At 37.6% G+C, this 10,956-nt stretch overlaps 1 protein-coding gene across 2 annotated transcripts in view; it reads right to left on the minus strand.

Annotated features, from left to right (window-relative positions):
* The window catches only part of anxa5a (annexin A5a), a 29,270-nt gene extending 23,746 nt beyond the window's left edge, over nt 1–5,524 (minus strand). For both annotated transcript variants that reach the window (XM_039813772.1, XM_039813771.1), the window contains exons 1-3: nt 5,377–5,524; nt 4,806–4,840; nt 1,994–2,078 (exon numbers count right to left, since the gene is read on the minus strand). In XM_039813772.1, the coding sequence (XP_039669706.1) occupies nt 1,994–2,078; nt 4,806–4,808 (88 nt within the window). In that variant the 5' untranslated portion in view covers nt 4,809–4,840; nt 5,377–5,524. The remainder of the gene's footprint in view (nt 1–1,993; nt 2,079–4,805; nt 4,841–5,376) is intronic.
* Between the last annotated feature and the right edge of the window lie 5,432 nt (nt 5,525–10,956).

A 10,956-nucleotide genomic window follows, 5' to 3' on the forward strand; every position in this document is an offset into this window, starting at 1 on the left:
AAAGCCCTGCTGATTTGTAATGACAGCTCTGAATATAACCAGCGGTCAGGTCATCATTGTTCTCCACACTTTTACTTTTTAAGTTCCACATTAAGTGGATATTTCCTAACTACTTTTATTGTGAAAGTACTAACTGAAAGGAAGCAAGAGTAGAAGATAAAAGGGGAAAAAGGTGCTGATTGTCAGTAAGGTTATATTTAGCAGAAGCAGCATCAGTTTTAATGGTCACACCTTGTAGTGACGCCTGTAGTAAACCTTTAATTTGATTGTAATCAGGCCCATTGATTTACACTAATGACTGCAGAGGGACGTTTTTTATTGCAATTCAAAATAATATCACCTGAGAGACAATAACAGTGTCAAGGGTCAAACTATTAAAATGTAATCCAAACTAAGCCTTCAAATACAGACATCAATTATGTGACAAAATGTGACACATCCTTTAAATTATCCATCTCTTGCTAATGCCTACTAGGTTAACTGATTTCTGACATCTTGTTTTGTAGGTTTGTCCTCTTCGTATGCCAGCCACATTTGCCCTAGGCCTAGAGGGACAGTTGACCACAAAATCAAAAATACATATTTTCCTCTTACCTATAGGGCTATTTATCAGTCTAGATTGTTTTGGTGTGACTTGAAATATGGTAGAAAGAAAATAGTTCCTAAATGAAAATGCTCACAAACAGGTCTGTGGATTATCTTGAGTAATCGGGTCATGATTTCTGGAAAGAGACATTGCTGTTGAGTTTTTCAAATGTATATTTGGCGCTTTGAGTGTCACAAGCCGAGGGCCATCTAGTGCCATCATATTTTTAAAAGGCAGACATCTCTATGGCAGATATCTCCAACACTGGGCAACTCACACCAAAACTATCTAGAATGATAAATAGCACTACAGGTAAGAGGAAAAATATGTATCTTTGATTTTGGGGGTGAACTGTAAATTTAAATGTAGGATGTTGAAAATTTGATAGCCTTAAACAATAAATAAACATATCACATATAACTATTTAGTATTATTGAAGTGAAATTAGTTTTACAGTGAAAATAGTACTTTGGTGACCAAAACATTAATTAATATTAAAGTCATCTATCAACTTCCTAGCTCATTCTCAGTGTTACGATACAATGTACCCCTGTCAATATTTAATAATATTTGGCAAAAATATGTATTAAATAAAATATAAAATATTCATGTATTTTCCATTTTAATAGAAAAACACATTTTCTTCACATAAATTAAAATAAGTTTTTTAGTCACTTAGAATATTTTTCTTTGTTTAGTATCACCTGTAAAATATTACCTGCATTATCACTTTATCACTAAGCATATACAAAGATATCAAATTATTATAACCATTTCAGATGGTTTAGCAGTCCTGCTTATTATAGAACTGACAGATTTTATTTTCTGTGTGTCTGTATGTTGGCCTATAATAAGTGCTCATTACTGTGGTGTTTTTGCAGATCATGTTGTGGAAATGTGAGCGCTGTGACGTGTCTTGGAAGTTTTTTCTTTGAAGTTTATGTTTAAAACTTGGTGATACTCAGGTTTTCTTCTAATTAGACAAAAACACTGGGAGAAGCACCAGAGGATGACACTTATTGTTAAGACCAGCAAATGGAAAGTCTTCCCTGACAGCAGTCAGAGCAAGCCTAAATTGCATAGTAAAAATATATCATATTATACTTTTTAAACAAACAACTGTATTTATAATACTAATGACACATGAATATATAAACAAGACACAACTCTCACTTGTGGGTATGTGCAAATAAACCTGTAGCTTAAAGGATGCAACTATATCGTTGAAGGTGTTGGGGAATCATTATATTATATTATATTATATTATATTTAACTCCCATCTGAAAAAAAGCTTTCCACTATGTACAGAATTGAGATATACTCATCTTTCATATATCAAATATAACATAGAGGATCACACGGTATAACCTGGGCAAACAGCAGAGGGAAAAGGTTAAGAAAACTGACCCAATCCTTTCATGGCTTTATGGAGGATTTCAGCATCGTGTTTAGCGTTGAAGTTGACGAAAGGTTTTACGGTGCCTCTGAACGCCTGGAGGAAGAGAGCAACAAAAAATAAATTACAACAGTTTTCTCCTGTTTCTTTGCCCTGGTTGGTGAAACTGCTGTTAAAAACACTCTATGTCTCTATATGCATGTGTTCGCTGAAACAAGCAGATGCTTTCAATGATCTCCTGAACAGCAAACAAACCTGCAATGAAATGAAATGTTTTTGCACATACAGTTGTTCAGTTAGATTATGCCTCAATTTAAAGGAAATAAACGAGAATCATATGTCATGTTTTTGGTAAAGTGTGTTGCTGTACCTTTAAGAGATGCTAAAATGAAATCTATATTGTTTCAACAGAAGGTGCTCTCTTATGGTCTATGTTTCAAGTGCTTCCCTGCCCTAATAAGTATAAAACTGTGTGCATAAAAAAATTTAAAGATACTAATTATTGCTGCAAATGACTGTTTGCAGCACTATAAAAAAATATTGGGCCATCAAAACCCAGCTGGGTTTAAACATCCTATATATAAACTGTGATAAGTACTGTAAGTGTAACCCAAATCAAGTCTGGCTGCTGTTTTATGTCATGCAAGTCAATAAAAAATTGTGCCATGTCTCAGTTGTAGATTGTTCTCCAGGGAAAATGTAATTTGAAGAAAAAAAAGCAATAAAACATCTGCCTCAGCTGCAGCTGAGCAGGTGGGAGAAGTGGAAGAATATTGTGCCCATGTCCTCTCAGTAATCTCAGTAAAGGTTTCTGTTTTATTATCTCTTTTGCTGGTTATTTGTTTTCAAGAGAACAACCTCTTCTTGCAAAATGACAATCTTGAAGTGTCACTGTTACATACAGTACATGTTACTGTCACAGCTTTGATCCTGTCTGCATGTGGTCAAAGTTCCAGCAACACTTGAGCATATATGTTGTGGAATTTCGAGCTTATGAACTCAACTCATGCTATGTAAATTGAGACAATGGTACTGTAGAAATATATTGGGTTTAGAATAAGAATGTGCTGTAGCCTGGGATGGCCTTGCTGTCTCCTCCTGTCTGGCATGTGTAAGATAAGACGGGTTCAAATTTAGTGGAGCAAAAGTGCTCCTGTTTTGTTTAATAAACAATTGTAACAGAATGCACCTAATGAAATCTCTTAAAGGAACAGACAATCTCTAGCACGCAACTTCTCTATCTTCTCGGAGACAGAAAGTCTGAGGGATATCCAACCAATTGGCGGCCCACACGCAATGGCGAGAGGAGGAACCTGAAGATGAATAAAAGAATAGGGAAAAGGAAGGTCCGGTGTCAGACCCGGAAAGACTTTGTTGGTGGTTAGGGAGAGAAAGTCTCGAAGGAGCGGCTGATCCATATGCATATGAAAGATCTGTTTGCAATATCATTTTACTAAAGATTGTTATAGTTTAACTGAACGAATCCTGAGTATTCATTTCTTGGTCTGCCTTTCAACGAACACAATAAGTAAAGGGGAAACTTTGAGAAGTGACCGGTGGTTCTTAAAAGACTCTGGCCTTTTGAGCAAGAGTAGAATCGGTCGCTTTTTTTCCTACAGTACCCAGTTGTCATGCAGGTCAGTGTCCAACATAACCTCATAACCTTTCCAGGCAGATGAATACTTCAAAGTATCCCAAACATTATTCACCTATGTGAAATAAGATGAGTTTTTCCTTAACAAAATAGAACTACTTTATTGTAAGACTAACATGTTTCGGCATTTGGCCTTCGTCAGATTCATCCACAGCAAAAAACATGTTGGTCTAACAATAAAGTTGTCTTGGATGTAGGTGTGGATTCAGAGTGAGATACCACAACAATGTTTGGATGGATTGCCATGAAATTTGGTAAAGATATTTGAGGTCCCCAGAGGATTGATCAAATCGACTATGGGGATCATCATTGTCATGTGAAAATATCACTACCTGCAAAACTAATGACCCATCAACCTCAGCTGTACTCATGCTAATTTGCAAATGTTAGCATGCTAACACGCTAACCCAAGACAGTGAGCGTGGTAAACTTTCAAAACATAAACATGCAAGCATTGCCATTGACCATGTTATCATTTAGTTCAAAGCTCCACTGTGCCTAAGTACAGCCTTAAAGAGCTGCTAGCGTGGCTGTAAAGTCGCTAGTTTACTAAAACAATACTTTTTCTGGTGCTAAAAACTTTTTGGAGGTACAAGCCTTTCAACAACAACATCAAAATAGAATAGAATTTGACTTTGAGCAACTGCAACTAAAATAATTTCCCTGAGGGGATCAATAAAGTATTCTGATTCTGATTAGACCACTGTCACCAACTTAAACAGAGGTTCTTGCCATCACTTTACATCTTGAATCAACTTATCCTCATCAGACAGTCTGAGATCTCTCAACAAGCTCGAGAGAATAAAATCAAATCAAGCATATCAAATTGGAGAATTGGAAGAAATAGGAAATGGAAATAAAAGGCATCTAGGGTTGCATGTAAATGAGAGGCTGGGGCTGACAGTTATTTGTGATGTGTATTGTTTAAGACTGATCATGCAGCACAGGTCTCAGTGTGGCTTGAAAAGGCACTGACCTTTCCAGAGTCAAGACACACTTCATTACGCAAACGTAGGCTATTTGAGTTCTGGGGCTGTAAACAACACTAGTTTTAACTCCAACTGTTTCTTTTCTCTTCAATGTTCTTGGTAATTCTCATATCCTTTACTTTACATACTTTGGAGATATTTCATATAAAAGAACATAAGACAAAGAATGGAAACACTTACCATCCTGTTTGCTGATTGAAGACAACCGTTGTCAACTAAAAGAAGGTGGAACAAATTCCTGATTTAAATAGGCAGGGTTGGTATGCAGTGAAGTGCATTTACTCAAGTACTGTACTTAAGTACAAATTCAAGGTATATTACACAACTTTATACTTCTACTCTAGCTTTAGTTACTTTGCAGATTGCATTGTTCTCCTGCCCAGATGTGTTGATGTTGAATGTTTGTGATAAACTGAAGGATTAATTGTTCCTTTGTGTGCTGGGAAGAACACAACCTTAAACATCTACAGCAATAAAATGCAACATATAATGCAGCAGTCATAAAAACATCGGTTATAATAGTAAAACCCTGGCAGAGAACATTGAATATGTTGGTACTTGCTGATATATAATAATAATAATAATAATAACTTTTCAATACAAGACTTTTACTCTTACTATTTTCACAGTGTGGTATTGCTACTTTTACTTAAGTAAAGGATCCAAATACTTCTTCCACCACTGTTGGTACCTAATTGTCAAAAAAATAAAGCATCAATCCAGACGAATAAGTAACTGTAAGTGTTCTTACCAACAGGTGTGTTTCTTCTCTCCTCACAGGTGATCTGCGGCTCATGTAGAAGCTCTTTATTGTCTGCTCCTGGCTGCTGTCGGAGGCTGCAGCATCACACAGGAAATTTGAGAAGAGGCACTTCCTCATCCACATGCGGTGTTGTTTATCACTCGCTATCGAAACAGGAGAGCATGACGCCATCACTCAGATGCTTTGTATGACCTTCCAAGAAGTGACAAGGGTTAAATGTTTAAAAGTTATTTTGCCGAAGGTCCAGAGTATTGTTCTTATAGATAGTGAAGGTTGTTTTCAAGAAGTTATTATCCTTTCAAGCAGTGTTTCTCATATATTAAATTACAGGTAATGAGAAAATGTTTAACTTTAAGTTAACTTTTCTTTGCATATGTATAATTCTAGATAAAAGCATACAGATGAAATATTTAAAGGTCCCATGACATGGTGCTCTTTGGATGCTTTTATATAGACCTTAGTGGTCCCCTAATACTGTATCTTAAGTCTCTTTCCCAAAATTCAGCCTGGGGTGCAGAATTACAGCCACTAGAGCCAGTCCCACAATGAGCTTTTCTTAGTGCCATTTCTGTGTCTGTAGCCTAGCTATTGAGGAGGAGAGAGGGGGGGCAAGGTGGAGGGTGGGGGTGTGGCCTTGACCAACTGCCACTTTGCTTGTTTGAAAGCCATGATGTCTCTCTCTCATGGGTGGGCCAAATTCTCTTGGCGGGCAAAGCAGAGAAAGGGGAGGTAACCTTGCTCCTTATGACCTCATACAACCCGGTCTCACGGCAGGAGCAAGATTCCAGATCAGCCCATCTGAGCTTTCATTTTCTCAAATGCAGAGCAGGATAACCAGGGCTCGGTTTACACCTATCGCCATTTATAGCCACTGGGGGACCATAGGCAGGCTGGGGGAATGCATATTAATGTTAAAAAAACCTCATAAAGTGAAATTTTCATGCCATAGGACCTTTAATAGCACACACACACCCCTAGATTAAATTGTTACTTCTGTTGACATTCAACAGACTGTATACCACTTTTAAATTAACACTCACTTCCTGAAATGATATAATAAATATACAAAAAACATAGAAGATATGTATTTGAGCCTCATCAGTGATGGAAGTATTCAGATATTTTACTTACCTCAACATAAAATACTCCATTACAACTAAAAGTACTCAATGCTGAAAAATGTATGGACTAATGAGTATTATACTATTATAATACTGAATTATTGCATCAATGTGTGAGTATCATTTTACTCAGTCGAGGTGGAACTCATTTTATAATCATATATTATAAGATCATAATATTTAAACAACATTCCCCTCTGAAGTGTAGTGGAGTAGAATTAAAAGAAGTGGGATGAAATGGAAATACTTGACTAAAGTACAAGTACTCAAATGCGTACATGTGTAAATGACTAAATGTACCTAGTTGCTTCCACCACTTAATTTTTCTGAGCAAATCTCATGAATATGTAAGAGAGGTTGCCATTGCTTTTAAATATTAATACATTTTGGAGTGAGACATAATTTAACATGTTTTTATGTTTCATGCTCTACATTTCTGAGGACAACATGTTTTCAGGTGTGGCTAAACGTGTGCAGGAGACAAGTAGGAGATGCTTGATGCCTGATAGGAGTGAAGGGATCAGCAGAGCGAAGCGCTGAGGTGCAGCTCACATATCATCATCGCTGCCCTCGTCCCTGCAAACCTTAATTAAAGTGAGCACTTGTTAGGAGATGAGAGTGTGAACACCATCTCCTCCAGTTACGGATGCTCACCGTTTCATCTCACAGCCTCCCAGACTGATATGAAGCCAATATCCTTTAATCGCTAATAAACAAGCAGTTGATAACAAATTTATCAGATTAAATGTTGATTTTTTTTCTTTTCCCCATAATTGCGCAGTGTTCACAGTCCAGAAGCTTCAGGCCTGATCATGCTGAATGAATCGTGTACCGTTTCCTTTAGTATCATTTGAGACTTTTATTTCATCAGCAATCCCTTAAAGGTGCTGTAGGTAGGATTTTTTTATGATCAATTTTTTATTATTTTTACATTTTTGAACATAGCCAAAGAATTTGAACATCAACAATTTCTCAGTCCCTCCCCCCTTTTCTGCTAGAGGCCAAACGGTCTCCTAAGCCCCTCCCCCCACAAGGTAAAATGAATAGGCTCGTTCGAGATGAACTGCGCCTCGCCTGTAAAGTGGACAAGAGCAGGCGAGAGCAGCAGGGGGCGGTGACAAAAATCCGCTGTCAAGTCGGACAGTTTCCAGCCGCTTCCAGCAGCCTTCAGGCTGAACAGGAAGTCACAGAAACATTGTGGTCCGATTCCGATTTAATAAAATGTTATCAGACCCATATATCAGCTTGTACACAGTCTCCAGTTGTTTTAATTATGACAGAGTAGCTCTCACAATGCTCCACATGCAATCTGTTGCTGATTTTAATTAACAACACACTGATGATGATGTAGATGATTCAAAATCAATAAAAAGTTTATATAAAACGTCATCATTTTGAGTCGATTCTGAACCAATCAGCTGTTAGATCAGCTGAGAGGCTGGCGTTTCCCAGCATGCCCTGGGTCCTGGGGTCCTGCAGTCGGTGAAGTGGATCTGTTGGTCCAGTTTATACAGTATACTGTCTATGCATCAAGTCGGACACAAATCTAACCAGCATGCATTGGGCAGCGATCGCCGGTGATCGATTCTGCGCAGACCTGGCTCATCTCGAACAAGCCTAATGTTTGTGCATGAGCAGTGATTGACAAGCAGTTAGACACCCCCCCTGGCCCTGATTGGTGTAAATGAACAGGGAGTTGTGGCTTTTTGCAAATCGCACTACAAGCTGGAGGTGGTGCCAGAGGAGCTGGATTTTTTTTAAATTATCTGCTTCATGTAGTTCTACTGGAACATAGGGTCAGTTTCAGCAAATACGACAGAAAGTTAGTTTTATAAGTCTTACCTACTGCATCTTTAAACACTATAAAATGAGACCAGGATCAATAGATAGTGTAATAAGGGGACTGTACATGTAATTTTTTCACTCAAAAAAGGGATTTAGTGTTAAATTACTCTTATGATGCCAGCAATATCAATAAAATCTGATCAACCCTTGATAAGTAAGAGGCTATAAGGAGTTTTTTTTTTTTTGTTCAACACCTTTCATGGTTGTTTTTACAACATTTAGTTTTCAAGTTTTTATGGGCTTAAAAATTAAACCTAATATCTCAGAAACTACTTTGTTAATTTGGACGGACAGAAAAGTGATTTGGCTTTTACAAATAACATGCACTCATCATTGGAGGCCCTGTGATTAATGCATACAAATATAATACATAAATCACAAATTGCTTGTCTTGTAAAAAGTTGAAATTCTGCATTCTGAACATCTACAGTAAATTTGCTGCTGCCTTGTAAAAACAACGCTCTGTAACAGATTTCCATAAAGTAAATTAAATAAAAACCACATAAAACACCTTTATCTCCATAAGGAGACTTTGCTATAGGCCTACTGTATATACGCTGAAAACCATTACAATAAATCCTTATGATCCAAAGCTCCAAAACAGCTGGACCTTGAGGTGAAATTCTTTTGTCAAATTCAGTTTCAAAACAAAGTTTGTAACTCAAAATATAATATGTGAAAAAAGCAACAGCTATGGAGTGCTTCCAACGTATTTAAGCTGAACAGTGAGGCTGCAAATGGCCACCTGTTGCTTTTACTTCCTGCTATCATCCCAGAGTTGTCAGTTCCCAAACTGAATCACTGTGCGTTTTTATGAGCGAAGCACCATGGGACAGCCTGGTATACAGAGCTGTGGTCAGCTCAATTTGTCCGGTGCTGACTGACAGATGTTAAGAAATCTCTATTACGTGATCGTTCTGATTTCTGAGGAGGAAGGAGAGGCTTGGGTCGAATTGAAAGATTAAGCAAAAGGTTTAATGAACAAGACGATGAAAACAATGATCAAAACACAATCAAACATAAAACATAAAACACTGCCAGCAGCAGACTGCATACATGCTTCCCCTTGTGGGGACACAGATTGCAGCCATGCGACATGACAAAACAATACGCTGTAACCAGCGGACTGCAGAACCTTGTTCCCTTGACGGGTCCCAGGTCCGCAGTCCTGAGACATTCCCCGGATCACACATTTATTCCCTAAACCTGGGTGGTTCCTCAAATGAAATCTTTCCCTATTGGTCAGAGGTCTCTCAGATTAAGGACGCACCTCTGATTAGATTAACTCCAGGTCACAAACAAAGGTCAATTATCATGGTAGTGCTGATTATATTCAAGTTTACAGAGATACACATTTTCTTTGTTCTAAACAAGTCTGACCCAACAGGGGGTGGCTCCCCCAAAACAGATACAATAGATCTCCATGTGTGGAGACAAGGAGCTTTCTCCTGTATGCTAAATGACTAATATGACCTCTTCTGATTCTCTAGAAGCTAGAGAAGGTGTGAGCCAGACAAATGCTGATTAGTGTAGTTACTTGATTAGATTTAGCTGCAGGCCCCATTAAACAATGTTTTCAAAACATAAGTATGGTTTTAACTTTTTACAACCTAACACAGACAATAAGCTCTATCATCAATCAAAGGGCCTCCCCAGCCACCACCACTGATGGGCTCTGTTTGCTCTTACTCTGTGCTGAGGGCAGGTGTTATCAAATGCAAATGGCTCCAATTCTACATATATTACCTGGCTACATGGATCTTTTAAAGACATCCACAAAATGTCCATTATAAGAACTGGGGCAGTTTTGTTGGAATAACTTCTTCCTTTTCTTTTGGGCAACTGTCCACAGTTCTAATGTAAAGAACCATGTAGCTTCACACTGGAACAGAGTGGTTTCATTTTCCATTGTGGCCATTTTGAATGGACATTACATTCAGTTGGGAAACTACATGCAAGATTAGCATTAGCACTGTCAGACAGAATTAGTTAAAAACATTATTGACAACAAAATGAGTTAGCAACATTAGCTGCACCAACAATGACTAGTTGGGACGTTAGGTAGCCTAATTGCCTGTTGGCTTCTTTAGACTAGGGGTCAGTACAGAAGCAATATACAACCTAAATATTTGAAGCTGGATTAACCCAGTTTGAATTTTGGAAATTGAATCTGTTTTTTTGCTGAGAGTTAGACAAGAAGATTACCACTTCTCATCTAACTCTCTGCAAGAAAGCAAATCGGCATATTCACCAAACTGTCAAACTATTACTTTATTATGCCTTAGTAATGCATATTCCCAAACAAATTAGCAATTAATCAAATTACAATATACCAACAAAATGAATGATGTCACAAAAGTAGGCTACAGTAAATCCAAGCTAATTAGCAGCATTTTTAGGTATGGAAATCAGCAATGTAGAATATATATAATATTCAAAGCAACATTTACATAGAGGTCAAATTATGTGTCCAATGTACATGTGAATAGGTAGAAGAATGTAAAATGAGTTAATGTTTCCAGGGGAAGAGTCGTGGTTACATTGCGAACAAACTACAAAAACAAAAAACAGGTCAATGACTTATTTCCATTATAAAATGCCA

Source organism: Perca fluviatilis, chromosome 10 (assembly GCF_010015445.1).
Source record: "Perca fluviatilis chromosome 10, GENO_Pfluv_1.0, whole genome shotgun sequence".
In the NCBI taxonomy this organism is placed as follows: Eukaryota; Metazoa; Chordata; class Actinopteri; order Perciformes; family Percidae; genus Perca; species Perca fluviatilis.